The sequence below is a fragment of the Onychomys torridus genome, chromosome 3 (genome assembly GCF_903995425.1).
Source record: "Onychomys torridus chromosome 3, mOncTor1.1, whole genome shotgun sequence".
Classification (NCBI taxonomy): domain Eukaryota; kingdom Metazoa; phylum Chordata; class Mammalia; order Rodentia; family Cricetidae; genus Onychomys; species Onychomys torridus.
Genome location: NC_050445.1, coordinates 109,912,098 through 109,933,826, shown reverse-complemented (window position 1 = coordinate 109,933,826; position 21,729 = coordinate 109,912,098). Strand labels below are relative to the sequence as shown.

At 51.8% G+C, this 21,729-nt stretch overlaps 1 protein-coding gene across 2 annotated transcripts in view; it reads left to right on the top strand.

Moving 5' to 3' along the window:
- The window catches only part of Mgll (monoglyceride lipase), a 111,798-nt gene that overhangs the window by 85,317 nt on the left and 4,752 nt on the right, over positions 1 to 21,729 (top strand). For both annotated transcript variants that reach the window (XM_036181008.1, XM_036181007.1), the window contains exons 4-7: positions 4,256 to 4,392; positions 5,674 to 5,784; positions 15,908 to 15,997; positions 21,100 to 21,315. In XM_036181008.1, coding sequence (XP_036036901.1) covers positions 4,256 to 4,392; positions 5,674 to 5,784; positions 15,908 to 15,997; positions 21,100 to 21,315 — 554 coding nt within the window. The remainder of the gene's footprint in view (positions 1 to 4,255; positions 4,393 to 5,673; positions 5,785 to 15,907; positions 15,998 to 21,099; positions 21,316 to 21,729) is intronic.

Here is a 21,729-nt window from a genome sequence, read left to right as displayed (position 1 = left end):
GAGGGCTGTGTTCTGAAACAAAGGAAGAGATGAGAGCACAGGAGCCCCCACTCTGAAGCTGGTCAGGGAAAGGCGGGGACAGGCGTGGGTAGCCTAGAACAACCCTTCGAGTCATGTGGAGGCTGATGTCCAATAAGCAAGGGGTAGGGGAAGATGGGCTGGGTGGAGGCACAAAGCTAAAGCCAGCCTTATTTGGAGATGAATGATTTAGAGGGTTGTGGGATGTGAGCTCTGCTGGGTAACAGGGCAGAGATAAGATACCAGTAAGGGTCAATGACAGGGTAGCTCATGAACTCATCAGGGGAACTGAGTAGAAATCTGGAAGCAGTGTACACACTGAGTGTGGTGGTACAGGCTTGCAGTCCCAACTACTGGGGTGGGGATGGAGGGTGGGATAAAGCAGGAGGACTGAGTTCAACTCCAGCCTGGGCATCTTAGTGAGGACTGCCTTAAAAAGAATTTTTTTTTTTTTAAAGAAATTGGGGGCTATGAGAGGGGTAGCAGTTTTAGATTTGTTTATTTATTATGTATACAGTGTTCTGCCTGCATGTACACCCACAGACCAGAAGAGGGAGTCAGATCTCATTACAGATGGTTATGAGCCGCCATGTGCATACTGGGAATTGAACTCAGGACCCCTGGAAGAGCAGTTGGTGCTCTTAACCTCTGAGCCATCCCTCCAGCCCTAAAAAAATTCTTTTAATCAGTGAGGGAAGTGTGGGGAGATGGCTCAGTTGTGAAGAACACTGGCTACTCTTGATGAGGACCTGGATTCTGTTCCCAGCACCCACATGGTGGCTCACAACCATTGGTAACCACGGTTCCAGGAATCTGATGCCCTCTTCTGGCCTCCACTGGCACCAGGCACTTACTTGGTGCACAGATATACATGCAGGCAAATACTCATGTGTACAAAATAAAAAGTAATGATAAATTTAAATGTTTAAAAGCATTTTAAAGGGGGGTCGGGGGTGCTGGAGGGCTGGAGAGGCAGCTTCTTGCAGAAGACCTGGGTTCAGTTCCCAGCACCCATGTCAGACAGCTCACAACTGCCCGTGACTGAGGTCCAGGGAACCCGATGCCTCTAACCTCTTCAGGCACCCGAAATTCATGTGCACATATCCCACCAATCTTTGAAATAAGTGGGGCACTGAGGCGTGGAGCTGTGGGAGAGCAATGCCCTCCTGGGTTCATCCCTCACCACTGAAAACAAATAAAATGGAGAAATAGGCTGGATTCAAATGGAACGGGAACTGTCAAGTCAGGGCAGCATCCCAGTCCAGGGTGTGAGAGAAGTTGCTCCTGGGCCTTCTGCTAGCACGACTGAGAAGTGGGTGTTAGGACTCGGAGTTGTTGACTGTACCCTAGAGAATGCCGCACTTACGTAGACACTGCTGAGCTGGGTGAGTTCCCGTGAAAGGAATACCAACCCCAATAGGTCAAAGATGGAAAACCTCAGGGCTCGAGGCCATGTCTGAAGGTCAGGGGTGTTGATGTCATTATCCAGATTTCCCAGCTGTTAAAATCTGTGACTTAATTTTGGATGACTCAACTGTCCTTCACTTAAAGTTTTTGCCTCAGCTTCTTTTCCTGTTGTTGTGATAAATCAACGTGAGGAAGAAAGGCTTTCTGTGGGCTCCCAGTTCCAGGTTACAGTTCCTCATGGTGGGGAAGGAAAGGGAGCAGGAAGCTGAAGAGCTGGCCGCGTCCCATCTGCAGCCAGACGCTGAGAGCAGTGGACACCGTCGTCAGCTGCCCAGCTTGCTTCCTCCATTTAATTCAGTCCAGAATCCCATGCCCAGGGAACATCTCACCCACAGTTAAGATGGGTCTTCCCACCTCAATGAATGGAACCAAGACAACTCCCGACAGCCACACAGGAGGCCCCTCTCCAAAGTGATTCTAGATTCTGCCAAATTGACATTAGTGTTAATCATCGCATGTATACAGGCAGGAAGTAAAATGGCAATGACTTTTGGGTAAAGATTGTAGGAATGTGGATATTTATGGAAATATTCTTCCCAAGTTTTTATACATTTGAGCTTTGACATTTGACAGAAAGGTTGAGGAAAAGGTTGGGTAGGGGCTTGATCTCAAGGCCGACTTCCTGCAGGGAGCTGCAGGTGGGCTCCTCATGCTGCCCCAGAGTAGGACAAGGCTTTAGACCAGGCTCACGTCCGCAGAGGTTTGCAAAGAGGCAGAAACGCTAAAATTTAGGGGAAGATGGGGGGATGGGCAGAAGAAGGTGGGGCTGGGAGGAACCCCGCTCCATGTTCACAGCTTTATGCGGCTTTAATTTATGAATCATGAGACTGATCTTTTGAAGGGCCACTGTTTGCCTTAAAAATGAATCAATGGGGTGCATTACCTAAGGAATGGACATGGAAACACAGCAAAGACTGGACTCGGAGGTTCATGCCTCTGCTTCCAGCTGCTTGGGAGGTCAAGGTGGGAACATCACACGTTCGAGGACTGCTTAGGCTACAGAGTAGGTTCAAGGCCAGCGATTTGGTGAGTCTGCCTCAAAATAAAAACCAAGGAGAGGTAGCTTATTGACTGAGAACACTGGCTGCTCTTGCAGAGGACCTAGGTTTAGTCTCCAGCACCCATATTGGGTGGCTCACAACTGCCTGTAACTCCAACTCTGAGGTGATCTGATAACCTCTTCTGAAGTCCAAGGGCACTTGTATGCAAATGTACACTACACACACACACACACACACACACAAATAATTCTTAAAAATAAAAATCTTTGTAAAAAAAAAAAAAAAAAGCACTCCTTTTTCCATGCTGCTAGAAATTCAAGGTGAAGAAGGTGTGGGCTCCCCTGGGCCTTCCTCCTCAGCTCGCTGTCATGGCTGTCCCTCTGTGTGTCAACATCCACATTTTCTCTTCCAATGAGGACATCAGCCACACCAGGTCACATCATTTTAATTTGAATCACCTTTTAAAGTCCTCATCTGCAAACACAGGACCACTCTTAGCATTAGAACTTAAGCACGGGAGGAAGGAAGGATGGAGACTATGCAAAGGCCACTGGGAAGATGGTGATGACCTGGTGGTAGATAGTAGACTCAAAATGCCACCAACACCCTCAGCGCCAGCGAGCTGGTTAGAAATGGTTGGTGTGGTGCAGTTTCTGTGACACACATCTACTGAAAATGTAATACATTTCACAAGGGGGACACCCTAGACAGGCATGAAACTTGGAGGCTTTCCTCTGAAGGTGGTAAGGCTGCTGTCCAGGCACACTGATAGAAATGTAGCTGGGAGGCCAGGGACCTCAGCGGCAAATAGGGGTCTGAGTTTGGGTCTGGAAAGTCAGTTGGTTCTAGGCTTGCTAGCCTCTCCCCACTTGTGCTGTGGAAAGGGTGGTTTTGCTCCCCAGTTGCCAAGTCCCTTTGAAGAGGTAGCCCAGGCTCTGTGAGCAATACTGCCAGCTCCTGGCAGCCTGGCACGGCCACGGCCTCCTGTGCTGGCGCCTTCTCTGTAAGCTGGTCCATCTTACAGTTTCCAAACTTTTCCCAATGCTGCCAGCAACTGTTTCTATAGCAACTGATGCCCTTCACAACCAGGGCGGGGTGGAGGGGGGAGTGCAATGACCCTAAGCAGAGGAGAAAGGGGAGATGAGCTGCCCGGATAGGGAACAGATTGACAAGCCCAAAAGGGAGAGGTTGGGGCCTAGTTTTATTGCTGCTGTGTTGAGGTCCTTGTCAAGCACCCTTAACCATCTTGTTTGATTTGATGTGTGATCTCCTGATGCCACAGACAGGAGACAGAACACACCTGGCCAAAGGCCACCAGCGAGACACAGCTCTAAGGGCCAAGGAGCTGGGGACGCAGGAAAATAGCTGAGCCCCCTTAAGGCTTATTCTGTATATGCCTCCTGTCCCCCCTTCTTCCTTGAAAAACTGCCTCCAAGGGCCTCCACAGTGGTGGCGCACGCCTTTAATCCCAGCACTCGGGAGGCAGAGGCAGGTGGATCTCTGTAAGTTCGAGGCCAGCCTGGTTTATAGAGCGAGTTCCAGGTCAGGCTCTAAAGCTACAGAGAGAAACCCTGTCTCGAACCCCCCCCCCCAAAAAAAAAAAAAAAACAAGACAAAACCAAAACTGCCTCCAAGGGTGGTGCTCCTAGCTGTGCACTATGAGGCAAGCTCCTTACGCTGTCTGTGTCTACAGGAGAGGACACGGTTAAATGGGATGCACATGTGGTGTTGGAGGGCGACACTAAAACTCCCCTGCTGTTCCTTTCCAGTTGGCCATGGGCAGAGCGAGGGCGAGAGGATGGTGGTCTCGGACTTCCAGGTTTTTGTCAGAGATGTGCTGCAGCATGTGGACGCCGTTCAGAAGGACTACCCTGGGGCCCCCGTCTTCCTCCTGGGCCACTCCATGGTAAGCAGGCCACAAAGAGAGAAGTTCAAAGCAAGCCTGGTCCCCAGAAGGCCACCTGACCCCCTGCTCTCCCGCCTCTGGCCGCTGCCTGGATGGAATGTCCTTTCCACTCTGCCTGTGGAGACCCCTGCACTCCAGCACTTGGGGATTGAACGGGGTCCTGGAATCCATCCCTCAGGCTGGAGGGATAGTAGTGAGTGGGAACATCCCATGAAGCATTCCCGAAAGCAGTTTGAGACCCTTTCCTGTTGAGATCTCCTAGCTCCAAGAACCAACCAAGTTTAATCTCAGATTTCCCCCTGCCCCCAGCATCCTCCAGGCCATTCCTTCCAGGCAGGAAAGCTAGCTGGTTAGCAGCAGAGGGCTGAGAGCCGCTTAGACCCAGGGGACTGCTCTGCAGGGCACCTCCTCACTGCCTGGCTCTGTCTACCATCGCTTGCCTGCCGGCCCCTGTAAATGTTGGAGATTGCACGTCTGGCTGTCAGTTTCCTCGGGGCTTCAAACAGACGAGACTGACCACCTCTGCTGCCTCCTCATCCTGCACCATCCACATTCACTCAGTACTGGAAACTTGAATTTTGGAATCATTACTGAACACACACACACACACACACACACACACACACACACACACACACTCATTACTATAATTGGATTCTCCCCTGAAAAAAAAGGAAATAACTCATTTGAAGTTTGTCTGAATAGATGAATTGTGGGTCTGCTAGCTTTGGGCTTGAGACTAGAAAGCAATGTGTTGTTCCGTTTGTGACCCACAAGCAGGAACCTTCTTTGTGTCTGTCTGAAATGTTTGCCCTTGAAAAACCCAGGGAAGAGAACTGTGCAACACAAACCCCACAGAGCCAGGTGCAGTGGCTCACTCCTGTAATCTCAGCACTCAGGAGGCTGAGGCAGGAGGATTGTCATGAACCTCTGGCTGTCCTGGGCTAGAGAATAAGACCCTGTCTCGATAATAATAATAATAATAATAATAATAATAATAATAATAATAATAATAAAGTAAAGAGAAGGGGTAAGGGATAGGGAGAGAGAAGAAAAGAGAGGAAGGAGGGAAGGAGGGATAGAGAAAAAGGAAGAGAAGGAAGGGAGGGAAGGAGCAAGGGAGTGGAAGAGAAGAAGAAACAGGAAGGAAAAGGAGGAAGGAAGGAGCAATGTGCCAGTGGATGGAGCCTGCTCCAGGTCCCCGCTGGGGTTCTTGGCCAGCATGGGGTTGGGGTCACGCCGGTTAGAAGCCGGTGCCACTCTGTGCACTTTGCCTTGCAGGGTGGTGCCATCTCCATCCTCGCGGCTGCAGAGAGACCGACCCACTTCTCTGGCATGGTTCTGATCTCACCTCTGGTTCTTGCCAATCCAGAATCTGCATCAACTTTCAAGGTAAGAGGATGTTTCGGTCTTTATGGACCCAGAAGCTTCCGGAACATGGTGCATCCCTTTACAGTCTGTGTCAAAGGGCCCACTGCCGTTCCTGAACTTCAGACACTATTGTGTGAGGGTTTGACGTCAGGGCCTTAAATTGAAGTCAGGTGTGTCTTTTCCCCCGCAAACACAAAAGAAGAGGCTTCCTGTTTGTGCATGTTGCACGGGCCAAAGTTAAGAGAAGGAAAGGTTACAGGCGTCCTCAGGCTAGCAAAGTCACGTTTGCTGACAAGTCCCACGCAAGTGTGAGCTTCTGTCCCTGAACGTTTGCCAACCTCAGCAGAAGACGAATTCAGAGTGGAGCTGCAGCTGAGGATCCTGCTCCCGGCTGCTCCATTCCATCCCTGAGCTCCCCCAGCCTCGACCTGATGGGTGGATGGATGCATGCTTCATTTTGGGTTGTGGGTGTGATGTGTCTCATGACCAGTGTCTGCTGATGTTGCCAGCGCTCTGACTCCCTTGGACAAGGTGAAGGAGGCAGTGAGGCACCTAGAACTGAATCTACCCCCACCCCCAGAGAGGAGCCAAAGCCAGTAGCCCTGGGGGACTATTGAAGTGGCCTCAGTGCAGATCTGCCCTCAGGAGGCTTGAGAACCCCAAAGAGAGTGGAGCACCCAAGGAGTGCCCCAGCCCTGGCAGAGGCTGCTGTGGCCCGAGCCAGCTCTCAGGAGGCTTGGAGGGAAGTGAAGGTGAGGGGATGTGTCCCTGGGTCCAGGCAGGGACCCTGGCTTCAGGCAGTCTGTTCTCTTACCACCAAATGATGGCGGCGGGAGGGGGGGGGGTATTTAAATACCAGCGCCCCTTGTTCCCCTATCTCTCGGGACCCAGTTGGTGGAATGTGGCACTTGTCTGTGGTCCCTGGCAGCACACAAGGCACTGAGTGCAATGGCATCACAAAGGCTGTGGCCTTCTCCACATCTGCCCTAGTGACTGTGATTCTTTTTTTGGGGGGGGGCATTTCGAGACAGGGTTTCTCTGTGTAGCTTTGCGCCTTTCCTGGAACTTACTCTGTAGCCCAGGCTGGCCTGGAACTCACAAAGAGCCTGGTTCTGCCTCCTGAGTGCTGGGATTAAAGGCGTGCACCACCACTGCCCGGCCTTTTTTTTTTTTTTTTTTTTTTTTTTTAAGATTTATTTAATGATGTATCAGCATGTGTGACTGCAGGCCAGAAGAGGGCACCAGATCTCATTACAGATGGTTGTGAGCCACCATGTGGTTGCTGGGAATTGAACTCAGGACCTCTGGAAGAGCAGTCAGTGCTCTTCACCTCTGAGCCATCTCTCCAGCCCATGACTGTGGTTCTTGAACAAGTTAGTTCAAGGCACTTTTCCAAATAGAGTAAGCAAGACAGAGGTTAGAGGGGAAGGCTCTACCGTGTCCTACCGGCCTCATTCTGGAGACCTGTGGCCAGTGTGTCAAGAAGTCTCCAAACTGTGTCAGGAGTTGCCAAGTGGGAGCTGGGTGTTCACCCACTCAGTTCTAGACTAGGGAAGAGGCAAGACCAGCATGCTAGGGGTAGGGAGGGACACTGAGGCTTGGGAAGGGGTAGTTTAGCCAGGATTAGCCGTTGAGTAGTGGCTGCCCCACTCAGAGAAGAAAATGGATGTTTTCCCTTAGAGACAATCCACAGAGCCTTTTAAATAAACTATACCACAGCAGCTGTGCCCAGAGGAGGGCCGCCAAGGTTTCCTCCCAGGGTCTCCTGGGGCTCCATCTAGGACCAACAGTGGCCTCACTTCTGAGCTGGTGACCTTTCAGGCTTGGTACTAATAGATCACCTTGTCAAATCAGGAGCCAGAGTCCCTAGGGAAACACAGGTCTCCTCTGATTAACTAAGACAAATTAGATTTCCTTTGGCCTGCTGAGGGCCAACCCCGTCCGTCCGCATCTGTTGCTGCCTCCAGGCTTCAGCCTGTGTTGTCTTTGCCTGACAGAGTCAGAGTGTGACTCTCCTGCTGGGGGCATGCGGCTACTCTCCACACATGGCCTTGTCCTCATCTTTATTATTTTTTTCATTGTAATTTTAAATAGTGAAGAATAATTCATGGAGTTCAAATGCTAAAAGACAGGAGTAAAGTATGGAAAAAAGCCTGCCTTGGGGATTGGGTCAGCAGTCATGCCTGTCGGAGCAAGCTTCTGGGGTACAGTTGGTGTGCACACATGCCGTTTGTTCTTCCACGTATCTTGGGGAATATTATTAGGTGTTCCCTCTGTTGGTCTGCTTGTTCTTTGAGGGGTTTGGTTTGGTTTGGTCATTTTTATTATATGTCTTGGTGGTCTTTCCCCATCAAAATCTGAACAGGGTCTCCCATGGGGACAGATCCTAGCTTAGAGTTCCCCCGAAAAGCAAACGTCAGGAGCTAGAGAGATGGCCAGAAGTCAAGAGCACCGGCTGCTCTTCCAGAGTTCTTTAGTTCAATTCCCAGCAAACACATGGTGGCTCACAACCATCTGTAATGAGATCTGGTGCCCTCTTCTGGTCTGCAGTGACACATGCAGACAGAACACTGTATACATAATAAACAAATAAATCTTTTTAAAAAGAAAAACAGGGTTGGGGATTTAGCTCAGTGGTAGAGCGCTTGCCCAGCAAGCGCAAGGCCCTGGGTTCAATCCTCAGTTCAAAAAAAAAAAGAAAGAAAAGAAAAAGAAAAGCAAACATCAGCCCATTTCCAGTCATTTGCTCCTGTGAGCCTCAATGACTGGCTGCTTGCCACCTCGTTCTCTCCCGTGCTCTGGAAAATGAAGTGGATGTGGTTCATGGGAAGGGATTCTGAGGGGTGGAGGAGGTGGGGGCCCAGAGTTAAAGGATGGGGTGGAGAGGACTTCCCCACTAATGTCCTGTGGATGGTCCCAGAGCCACATGGATCTCTAGGCTTATTTATTGGCTCTGGCATGCAGCTTGGTGGTGGCCACTGGCCCCCGGTGCATGGATGTGGGACCCACACAATGAAGCCCAAGCCAGGAAGAGAAATCATGTGTCCTCAGACTGCATCCTCCAGCCAGTACCCTAACCTCAGCTGGTCCCCAGTTAGTACATCAGCCTTCATATGCACACGGGTGTGCGAAGGTGACCAGCTTCACCCCTGGGATGATGGGAGGATGCCCAGTCACCACCATCTGCTTTTTACACTGAGGCTGTGTTCGAACAAGCTGGGATATATTTAGCCCGAGGAAGAGACTGAGGACAAAGACAGCAGCGGCCAGCACTCTCTGCCGAGGAAGTGCTTTCACAGGGAAAACAGCAGCAGCAGAAATTTAAAGAGCAAAATTGCAGAGAACGAGTTTCAGCTCCTGCCGCCCTGGCTCTCCCGACAGTCTCTGTGTCTTCTAGGATCCCTTCTTTCCTTAGGCACCTCAAGGAAGGCAAAACTCCCAGGCAGAGCTGGGCTGGGGCTGCCAGGACCATAATCAGTGGGAACCATCTCCCCCTGCCTGAGGTCCCTGGAGTCCAGGGCTTTGGGGTGCCCTATTTTCTGGCTCTGCAGGGCCTCTAGCCAAAGTATGGAGAGGGGCTACCTCCAGGAGACCTGTCTCAGAGCCCTGCTGCTCCCACACCACCTGTAAGGACAGGAAATGACTCCTAATTCACAGGTGAGGGAGTGAGGCCATTGTCTTCCTCAAGGTCAGCTTGATGTCTGCTGAACCAGGGAGCCCCTTCCACCCTAAAATATGACCGAGGTCATCTTCCTGGGACTGGATTCTACTTCCCATCGGAACACACCAAGCATGTTTTTGTCACTGGACTCCAGGGGACTGGAAGGAATATGGGGGGAGGGGGTGCTGCAGGGGAGTAGCCTTGCGTGGGCCAGTGGGGCAGCCACCATAAGCTCTAGGTGTGACTCCCCCTCAGTCCCATGGGCACCTGCTCTCTCAGAGTTGGGGGCTCAGATTTCCAGACCTGTGTCTTGAAAGCAAGCTCTCTACCCTGGAATCATCGGAGCATGCCCCAAATCACTGGAAAAGCACAAGATGTTTTTATTTCTGTTGCACGGCTGCCTAGAGAGAGAGATGCATTCCTGCCCAGGACAATCCGAAGTGACCCTAGAGAGCCTTGCCAGATCACAGATGTGCCATCCTATGGCCTCCTGAATGCAGGACAGCTTTCAGGAACCACGTCAGAACGAAGGGGCAGTAATTACCTCACACAGCAAGTTCTTCACAGGCAGGAGCTGTTAAGACCTTTTGGATCAATAAAGGCATTTATGCACATCTCTACTGTTTACGGTGATGGGCACTGCAGTTGATTCAGAACTGTCCCCTGGGTGTGACAGGGACTCAGGCCACCACCACCACCCCCACCCCCCCCCCCCCCCCCCGCCTCATCAGGAGAGCAGCCTCAGTTGTGGGGGTGTACACCTGTTTATAAGGGGCTGCATGGTGGGTTCAGAGCTTCAGCCACAGTTGTGGGGGTGTACACCTGCCACCCCTGTTCTCCGAAAGTGGAGACAGAGGGTGGTGAGTTCAAGGCTTGCCTGAGCTACTGTGTAAGATCCTGACTCAAAAGAGCACAGAAGTTGCAGGTCCCACACTTCTCCAGAGTCTCCACTAGGGGTGCTGTTTGCTTCTCATTCAATTGACCAGCAAGGATCAAGGGACAAGCTCTGCAGGGGTCCGTCTTGAGAAACACCCCAGGAATCTTTAAGGTGGGCTTTACTGTCCACATATTTGACATATGAAGAAACAGGCTACCACGCGAACCAGACATCACCCCTCCTGGGAACTTACCCAAAGGAATCCGAGTCAGCTTATCACAGAGACTTCTGCATACCCAAGTCCACCCACTGGCCAAGTCAGCCAGTGGCCAGATATGAAACCGGCCTAGCTGCCTGTCAACAGATGACTGAATAAAGGAAATATGGTGTGTTCACACAATGGCGTTTACTTGGCCACAAAGAACAAAATTATGTCACTCACAGGAAAGTGGATGGACCTGGAAATCACTATGTAAAATGAAATAAACCAGACCCAGAAAGACAAATGTCACATTTCCTCTCATATATGAGACCTGCATCTCTCTCTCTCTGTCTCTCTCTCTCTGTCTCTGTCTCTCTCTCTCTCTCTCTCTCTCTCACACACACACACACACACACACACACACACACACACACACGCATGTGTGCAACAACATATGCATACTCACGTAACACACACATACACATGCAACATAAACACACATGCACATATGCATGCATACATACACACAGGCATGCATGTACCACACATACACATGTGGATGCAAACACATATAATGTGAAAGTGGAAAGGGCATTATTGGGGATAAGGAATGGGTTCAGCAAGAAAAGGGAATGTGGGGGGTGGAGTGAGTGCAAGAGAGAAAAATGGGGTAAATATGGACAAAATACATGGTAAATCTGAATGGAATGTCTGCAAAATCCAACAGGTCGTATATGACTATATGTTAATATATGCTAATGAAAGTTGTTAGAGATTTTCTCAAGGATTCAGCCCCAGAGTTTACACCCAAGTTGACCTGTTGGGATTGTGGGGAGGGTGGGCAGCTCATAGTCTCCTCTTCCTGAGCTGGGCCCACAGCTGTGTCCATGCCTGCAGAGCAGCTTGAAGATCATGAAGCGCCCTGTTGAAAAGACAGCGGAAGTGACGATGGCTTGGATACCATATGCATTCCACCTGTGGGTGAGCACGACCCCACCCTCCATCTCCTGGGGGAATCAGGAGCCTGGCCTGCTACTGTATCCGAGGCTTAGGGATGTGATCACAGCTGCTTCTAGGAGCCATCTGGGAACCTTGACCCCTTGCTCCTCGGGTGTGGGATCTGCTAGCATGCCTTCTTTCTCGACGCCTCCTGGTCATTTGGTCTCTGTCTGCAGCTCAGCCCTCTTGTCCTTCATCCAGTCAGGTGGGGAAGGGCTTCTTGCAGATGCTTAATGCCCTGTGTCTCAGGAACAGCCCTCTTGCCTTGAGTCCTTGGTGGAAGCAGCTACTATAGTACCTACATCTCTTTAAAGCCATGTGGTGGTGGTTGTCCAAAGACACTCTCTCCTCTGAATGGTGCCTATTAGGAACGTTACTTAGAACTTACTGTGCAGGGTTAGAAAGCTGGTGACCAGAGCCGGGCTAGCATGGGAGCCTGCCCAGCAGGAGGGCCTGGACTATGACTCCTCTGCCTGTGCACTGGGGTCAGTGAGGAGATTTCAGGAGATTCAGGCGGGATCTGCTGGGCCCTACCTGGAGCCGGGCAGGTCAGAGCTCTTAGGGTGGCCTGGGTATCTGTGGACAGTGGTCCTCAGACATGACTGCCCTTCGTATCTTTTCCTGTTGCTGTGGTAAAACATCCTGACAAAAAGCAGCTTAAGGGAAGGGGGTTTACCTACTGCTCAGATCTAGGTTATTGTCCATTATGGTGAGGAAGAAAGACACAGCAGCAGGAGCCTGAGGGAGCTGCTTACGCTGCATCTGTAGTCACGGAGCAGAGCATCAAGTGAAACCTGCTTGCCAGTGCTTAGTAGTGCTCAGCTCCCTTTCTCCATTTTATGCAGTCCCTGGATCCTAGAAAGGGAATGTCCCCACCCACAGTAGACAGGTCTTCCCTCTGCAATTACAACAACCAAGACGATCCCTATCAGACACCCCCGGGGCCCATCTCATAGGTGATTCTAGATTCTGTCCAATGGACAACTAACACTGTCACCTCACCATACATGCGAACCCCTCTTTCATACTTTTCCCTTCCATGCTCGTTCAGGAATGGGGCATCTGCCCTGGGCAGATATCGTCATTCTCTGCCCGGGGTTGGCTTGTACCCAGGTCTCCCACAGCCACTGATATACTGAGACACTTCTGTTCTCTGGGTGGCATCCCGTGGGGCAGACCCTGACAAAAGGCTGCGTCCCTGTAGGCGATGGCCCTCATCCATGTCTCTGAGTGGGCAGCCAGTCCTGTTGCTAGGACACCAGCATCTTCATCTGCAGGGCCAGCACTGGACATCCATTGTTAGGAGCTGGTGCTTACACAGTGCACTCCCCCATCCTGAGGGCTAGCACAGGAACTCCAGGGGGCAGGAGCAACTGTGTTTCAGTGACTACTCTGGCACCACCTCCCCAATACAAGCCAGCCAAGGCCGGGTGTGTTCCCACCACATCTCCCCACTGGGCTTTAGGCTGCTGGGGAAATAAAGAGGTCGCCAGGACACAGCCTCTATGTTGGGAAGGGAGGTGAGACCACGGTCCACTGTTCATCTCTGTGGGGAACAGCCCATTTGAAAGCAACACATCACAGAAAGTAGTGACCTCTCCCTCAACCCCTCAGTTTTCCTGAAAAGCTTTCTTTAGCTGCCCAAATGTTCCTCGTTAATGGAGGAAGAAGCCTGCTGACTGGCAAAGAATTATTTTCACTGTAATTCTCCCCTGGAGGCAGATTCCCTGGCACCAGAGCCCCTCCTCCACAACCCCCTGTGGAACTAGAAATGGCCCCAGCCATCCCAGTCCTTGTCTCCATCTTGAACCTCAGTGTCTGCTTGAGAGCCCAGGGTAGAGGCCTCAGCATCTCGAGGCATCACTACTTTGGTTTGGGAGAGGCCGGCAGCAGGTTGGGGTGTCTCTGTGTATTGAGCAATCCCTGTGCCCAGGGCCACGTGGAATCAGGTATCATGGCAGCAAGAGAGGGGTCTGGTGGTGGATCTGTCGAAGGGCAAATGGGACTGTACGGTCTTCCTCTGTTGCAGGGCCAGTGCTGAGGCAGTCAGTCTCTGGCCCTCTTCTGCTGTCCCTCTTAACTGGTCCTCTCTCGCTGTCTCCCCATGAGAGCACCGAGCTGTACCAAAAACAGTCAGCAACTGCAGCTGCGGATGCTCCCTGCAGTGACAGGCTGGATGATCAAGTGATCTGTCAATTGATTCATCCATTCTGCAGGAAAGATTCTGCAGTGGGTAGCCAGTTGACCCTGACTTGTGGCTGTGGCATTGAGGGTGGGCAAAAAGCCATTTGGATCAAGAAGGGGACAGTGCCTGGGACCTTGCTGCAACCTCTGAGAATACCAGGGATAGAGTGGGCCAACCATCTGCCCTGGATTCCGGGAGAACAGCAACGTGTCTGGACGCGAGTTCCACGATACTTTCTGGTAGTGCAAAGATTTGCCCCATAGCAATACTGCTGCTGGACTCCAGTGCTCAAGGAGGCTGTGGCCCTGAACTGAACCTTGGCTGCAGTCTGAGTCCAGTGGAGGCCACAGGGCCACAGCCCACAGCTTCCTTGCACTTCCTGTTTTCACTTCATCCCTAGATTTTGTCACTTTTGAAAAGCACAGCTCCCAGCTTCAGAAGTCAGGCTCCCAAGAAAGCCCTTGCTTCTTGGCTTTTACAGATGTTTCCTCCAAGTGTTTGTCAGCATTTCCAGTTCCTAAGCCCTTCCCTGTCATCTTAAGTGCTGAGCTGCTGCATAAAACCCAGCTTACACACACTCATACAAATACACTAACACACACACACACACCTCCTCCACCCCAGGTGGCCTCACAGAGTGAAACCTGTTAACACCCCACATGGTGTTCAGGTAAGAGTCCTCTTGTGTCTACACTGGGCTATCCAGCATTGGAGTCCAGGGCTCGGGCACCCTGACACCCTGACAGTAGGAGCAGCAGCAATCAACACCAGTGAGCTTTGTTGGCCTGGATACCAAGGTGCATTCAGAGTGCAGTTAGCTAGGATATTCTCAGAGGTCACCCTCTAGGCACAGTCAAGATGATGATAGGTTGTTCTGAGTACCTTCCAACACAGTGTCCTTTAGGGGCAAAGCAGGCCTTGCTCTGCCTAGCCCTTGTGGCTGACTGAGTACAGAGAAGGCAGGTTGGCTGACTGAGCCTGGGGGAGGCCTGGCTACAGCATCATCTGCAGAACGTCAGTGGCTGCCGTGGACATCAGAAAGAAGAACCAGAGCTCTCAGGTGCTATCTCGGAGAGAGAGACAGGCAGGCAAAGGGAGGGGCAGTCCAAGCCACAGGACGAAAAGGACAGATGTGTCTTCACTCAGCCCTGCTGACCACAGGGAGCCAAGCCTCCCTTGTCCCAATATCCTAAGGTCCCAATAATATATATATATATATATTACAAATTCTGGATGACTGTTAAGCCCTCCTCACAAGATCTAGTAAAGATCAAAAGGCAGGGCCACCTAGCACAGAGGCTCCCCATGCACAAGCAGTTCACCCACTATCAAGAGATCAATTTGTGTGCCAAGTGCCCTCCACACTTCCTAAGAACTCACCCTTTGCCAGCTCCCACGGTTCTGATTTCAGCATTTCACAGCTCACTTTTGAAATATCTTCTTTCACCCCAAGTGTCTGCACTTGCTGTAGACGTGCAATTAAACAGCCTCTCTCAGAAGGCAGACTTGCAAGATTGGGTCTTCTGCCCTCCTGGGAATATCTGAGATCCAAAATGGGGCTGGGCTGAGGCCAGAGTCAGGCTCACTGTGTTCACTGGGCATGTACAGAATGCCAGGCTGTATCACACAGAGTGTTATTAACCTCCCCTATGGTTCGTTTGGGGGAATGACAGGGTCCGCATTGGTAGCTGTGGCAACAGAGCTCGGTATTGAGGTCCCAGCCTGTGTTCTTGGCTCATGGAGCTGGGAACCATACAAGGGGCTCCTTCCCTCTGCCACAGGACTTCCTGTTCAGGCTGGTGGTGACTTGTTTTCCATGTGGTAGAATGTAACATACAAGTGATTCTGATCCAAGCTGCTCTGCTTCCTTCGCCTGCTGACAACTGATCCAATGATTCTGACTCTGCTGTATCATTTTGGTGCCTTGGGGGAAGGGGTGCATTCAAGGGCACAGTCCCATCAGTGGCTCTCAAAAGTAATTCACAATTACATCTGATGTGTGGTTATATCTGCGCAGGATCCAAAGCCGGAAAACAGACCCGGTGGTCGCACCAGTAGGAAAGCAACCCTGTGTCAGGGCCCTGCATCAAGCAGCATCCCTGAGTCCTGAGCATCAAGGCCACCGCACTCAGCCTGGGTGTCAGCTCCTTGCCCAGGTGGTACCCTAGCCCTCCAGTATGGATGGCCTGCACTCATGACTTGTTTTGCCTCCCTGCCCAGGTCCTTGCTGCCAAAGTGCTCAACCTTGTCCTACCAAACATGTCCTTGGGGCGCATCGACTCCAGTGTGCTGTCTCGGAACAAGTCAGAGGTGGGTGCGGCTGGACATAGAGGGAACAATAAGCAGGTGAAGGCGGGGCTCAGTGAGACCTGACCTCAGCTGTCTCCTAGTCAATCTGCTCCCATTTCTGGGTGGTGGGGAGATGGAGACATAGTGCAATGAGAAGTTTTGTCCCTGCCTTAGGGGTTAGGGGACGGTGGAGAATCTGAGCACCACTTCAGACAACCGGAGAACTTGATGGAGGACATGGTTAGGTCTCTCTTGGTTGCAAGTGACAGAAACCTAAGTCAAAGAGACTCAAGGAGCCAGAGGATGGCCCAGCGATTACGAGAGCTTCCTGCTCTTATAGAGGACCCCAGTTAGGTTCCCAGAACCCCACACTGGCGGCTCACAACTGCCTATAACTCCAACTCCAGGGGATTTGGCACCCTCTTCTGACCTCCACCAGCTCCCACACATACATAATATACACAGAAAAATAAAAAATAAATGATGGCATTTAAGCACAAGAGGGCATCTACTGGTAACAGGAACTGAAGGCTTCAGGCGGAGTTAGATCAGGGATCAAAACCTCTATAAGAATCTGCCCTTTCTCTCTGTCTCCCCCCAGCCAGCACCTCTGCTTGGCTTTGTCCTCATCCAGGCTGCCCCCTAGTTAAGGCAAAGAAACCATTAGCCTTATTACCTGAGCAACCCAAGTGCAAAGGCAATGCCACTCCCTTAGACATCCCAGGCTGACTCTGTCTGCTGGGTAAAACCTGCAGGGTCTGTCCAGGAAGTGGGTAGGGCTAGCCCCACCTAGACTCTGGGCTCAGAGGAAGGAAGGCAGGTGCTGAATCATGAAGACAGTAAGGACAGACCCCTCTCATAGGTGTGAGAAGACCTGCCTGAGGTTCCCACTGCTGGGCTAGCCTATGAACCTGCCTGGGGTTCCCACTGCTAGGCTAGCCTGAGAACCTGCTGGGAGTTCCCACTGCTGGGCTAGCCTGAGAAGCTGCCTGGGGTTCCCACTGATAGGCTAGCCTGAGAACCTGCTGGGAGTTCCCACTGCTGGGCTAGCCTGAGAACTTGCTGGGAGTTCGCACTGGTGGATTGAGCCTGAAAACCTGAAGGCTTGAAGGAGCAACCCTGGACATGGGGAAGATACCAGAATTTCCCTGACAACTAAGCAAATCGGTTGCCACTCTTCTGCCTCAGTTTCATTTCTTGCCTTAGGAGCTTGACTCATAGCTCCCGGAGACCCTGGACCCCTACCCCAGGGCGGGGGCTCTGACAGCCCGGTGGCCTAGCTTCTTTCCTAGGCAGTCAGACTCTGGCTTCCTGGTCAGGTTCCACCCAGGAGTACAGGCAGGGCTAGGGGTATATAATGCCATTATCCTGTGGGAGGATGGAGAGCCCCTAGGCTATGAGGCCAGCTGGTGTAAGAGACAGGTCTAAGAGGCTGTGGTGTTACTCAGTGTTGCTGAGCTTGGATGGGCGCTGCCTGGTGAGCCCAACCGAAGAGAGACAGAGGGGCTTCCCTTGGAAATCTGCACCGAACAGCCAGGTTATCTATCTTCCTACCCAAAAGGCAAAGAGGAAGAAAGGAAAATGAAGTCATTCCAGCCCCTCTCTTGAACATCAACTCATTTCTCAGGTCTTATGGAGAATGGAGGTTACTGTGAAGGACCGCTCTCCGGTTCCACATCTCCCAATTGCCACCTACGTCCTTTGGGCCAGCTAGAGAGCTTAAGATGTCTCCCTCAGGGCACATAGAACTGGAGGTACTGGGCAGCCTGAAGATCTCAGCCTTCAAGGGGCTAGAGCCACCTTCATTCTCCAGTAGAGTCTCTGCCTCCCTGCTGTCTTTGAACCTGTGCTGTGCATTAAAAATAGCCACTCCACCCACCCAAGGGAAATTGTGAGAAGAGGCACCACCCTGCAGCATACAGCGGGAGTCTCGAGGCTCATCCTTAGATGGCACCTTGCCCATGGTGCCCTACAGCTAGAAAAGCCTCAAGGCACCAAACAACAGTGCTCCCCAGACTAGCCAGTGCAGGATGGTGGAGGACTAGAGAGAGGATTTTGCAGCCAGGCGCTAGGGGCTAGCACAGCGGGAAGGCCAGAAGGTGGGGTCGGGGGAAGCAGGTGGCTCCCTTGGCCAGAAGACCACAGATGTTTACCTGGGTTTGCTGTGGCACAGTCCTCTGGGCCACCCAACGCTGTTAGTGCCGCTTTACAATGCCCAGCCCTGAGTCTCATTCTCCGTGGAGCTTCCTGAAGCAATAACTTTATTTCCACACCTTCTGGACACCATAGCCTTCTGTCCCCCTGTAACCTTGGAAGTTATGGAAGCCTGAGTCAAAAGAGAAGAAAACATTCACCCACCAGCAGTTCGTGAAGCCAGAATTTGAACTCAGGCTCGTCTCTGGGTCAAGTGCATTTGACACTAACACACTGGGAACAAAACCATAGCTGTCCACAGACACACACACACACACACACACACACACACACACACACACACACCACACAAAGAGGTCTTTTATTAAAATCACTGTGCGCCGCAGACAGCTGTGAGAGATACACAGATGTTTCATGGACCCTACTTCCCACAACAGGAAGGAAAGTATCCAGCCAGGTGTTGACCCTATATAAATGCTATATGGCTAGTCACTCCCCGCCCATGCTCATCCCATCCTTAGCCCTGACAACCATGAATATCTCCAAAATGCTAGCTGAGCTGACTCAGTGCAGCTCTTTTGAGACATGCCTGCAGTCCTTACCCCCACCCTTGGAGCCACAAAAGAGAAAAAAGCAAACAGTGACCAGACTAAAGGACTTGGCGCTTCCCTTGATTCTCCCTGAATGGCACATGTATCTCCTTCCCTTCCTGCCTCCCTCCCTCCTGTCCTTGATACAGTTCTGTCTGGGATCTGCCTTTCCTTGGCAGGGCTGGTGCTCCTTCCCTAGAAGGTGCCATTGTGTAAACAATGTCTGTGTGACCAGGAAATAGAAACAAAGCCAAGATCAGGAAGTGGCTGGGGCTGTGAAGCAGTTAAACTCAGGAGTAGACTCCTCTGGGACCTAGCATATTGGAACACTCCAGGGAGCAGGATGAAGCCTCTAGAAGGATATTAATAGTGGACTTTGTACAGCAGGTGGGCTGGAGCCCCCAAGGCTATCATCTCCAGATCCTGGAGGAGACTAGCATAGATGCAGCATGAACATATTCACAAGTAGCAGTATGGTTCCTTCCTCTGCCCCATGCCTTTCAGAGTCAACACACCCTTTCTTTTTCTTTTTTTCTTTTTTTTTTTTTTTTTTGAGCTGAGGATCAAACCCAGGGCCTTGTGCTTGCTAGGCAAGTGCTCTACCACTGAGCTAAATCCCCAGCCCAACACACCCTTTCTATTGCCGAACACTTCTGGGGTGACCCTTGCCTTAGTAGTTCCTCTCACTCCTTAGAGAATAAAGCAAATCCTTGACCCAAAGCACATGGCTAGTTCCTTTACTTGCTTCTTATTGGCCAGGATCTGGTCACATGACCACGCCTAGCTGCAAGAGAGGCTGGGATGTATACCCTGTCCAATACCAAGGGCTCTATAAGGAGAACAGGAGCTGAGGTACTAATACCAGTGGGCCTCTGGACCTCTCAGTGCCTTAGTTTCCTCTCCTGTATCATGTGGGTAATAAGAGCCTTGATTCCATTGTGAGGCACTGCACCTGTAGAAGGAGCTCAGATGGCAACTGTTGTTCTGCTACACATGGGGTCCTGAATGGTACCCCCAACACCAGGTTATGCCCAAGGCATGTCTTTGATAGGTGGCACAGCCCTTGCTGCCACTCTGTTACCGTCAAGACATGGCTGACCTCAAGCCTAGGGCTCTTCTGGTGGCCCCATAACTCTTTTCCAAGTTTCCCTGGAGACCCTGAAAGAGACCTATGGTGGCCTGGGTTCATGGCCCGCTCTCTCCCCACACTGCCCCTGCACTGCTCTGTCAGACTCGAGTCCTCTCTTAGTCTGCCAAGCAGATGGCCTGGCTCTGTGGGGTTCTCGCCAGCTCAGCTGCAAGAGGTGTTTAATCTGTCTCGTGCAGCTCATCACAAATGGTCAGCTTGGAGGGGCTCAGGTCCAGATGACGGGGTGACTGCAGGACAGCCTGTCCCTCCTTACAGGCCAAGCCCTTGGAGGGGTGGGGGTGCCATTCAGGCCGCAGAAGTAGGTGATCTTAAGTCGGGGCTCAGAGACCCCCTGCTGTATCAGGCCCAGCAGCCTTCAGTTCTCACTTTGGTCCCTCCATCTGGTTGTCTCCAAGTCTATCTGCTCAGAGTCTACCTGCAAGGAGAAAAGCAAGCAGTGGGTGTCACGGCTTCACACCTATTCTGGGGAGCCTAAGAGACTTGTAAGGCGAAGGGCTTCCTGCTCCGGCCCCTGCTTTCCAGCCCTTCTACCTGCATGCCCATCACTGCACGTAGAGACATCCCAGGGAATGAGGAGGACAAAAGCCCTGCCATAGCATCTCAGCACCTTCAGAGCTGCTCGTGCCAAATAGCCTGAGTAGATGACACAGGGCTCTTGTACTTTGTTTGGGGTTTTGTATGTATATTTTGAGACAAGGTCAACATGACCTTGAAATTAAGCTCCTCCTGCTTTGGCCTCCCAAGGGCTGGGATTATAAGCATGTGTCACCAGGCATGGCTGTGTTGCTGCTTATATTTGTAAAAATCCACCTTAGTATTAGACATTTTCTACAGACTGTTATGTGGACAGCCAGCCTTCCCCCCATTTCCTTGGACTCCACATGGGAGAATCCAAACAACTGTTTCTTCTCTGTCCTGCATAGCCTAGCATTTCTATAGCACCGACCTTGGCCTACATCTGATAAGCATCTAGAGATGATTGAAGCACAGGGAAGGGTGTGGGGGGGGGGCTCTACACAAGCAATATATCAAGCTCCAGGAGGTACCTGAGCATCTCAGACTCTGGGGTTCCTGGACCCACTCCCCAGTGTGTGCTGAGTCAGAGCTGTGTGTGAAACATGTTCAGACCCACGTTCTAGGAGCTGAACACATTGCCAATCTCCACAACCCTTGGGCAAGCGGGACACCCTCTCAGGAGCCCACAAGCTGACAGAATCTCCTCCTCTCAGGTCGACCTGTATGACTCCGACCCACTCATCTGCCGTGCAGGGGTGAAGGTGTGCTTTGGCATACAGCTGCTGAACGCCGTCTCCAGGGTGGAACGCGCGATGCCCAAGCTGACGCTGCCATTCCTGCTGCTGCAGGGCTCTGCTGACCGGCTGTGTGACAGCAAAGGTGCCTACCTGCTCATGGAATCGTCCCGGAGTCAGGACAAGACGCTCAAGGTAAGGGGCAGGAGGCTATGTCCCAAAGGGTCTTGGGGGCCTGGCTGCAAAGTAATGGCGAGAGGTTAGAGGCAGATGAACTTTGTGACAGCACCTGAGTCCCCAGCCCGTCGCGTCACAAAGATGAACCTCAGAGAGGAGGAAACCAATCGGAGGGTGTGGGCAGAAGAAAGCTGCAGCTGGGCACAGGAGACAATGTCTTATCCAAGCTGCAGGAGTCCCTGCCGTGCCCCAATGCCCTCTGCACCTGCCAAGGCTCAGAGTCCACGGGTCCTGGGGCCTCAGGACACACAGGGACCGTGGGGTCAGGGAATTCAGGTTCTGGGGGGCACTTGGACGAGTCTGGTCTGCAAGGGCATCTGCAGGAGTTGGCTCTGTGGTTGGAGCCCCTGAGGACAGGCCACAACTTGATGA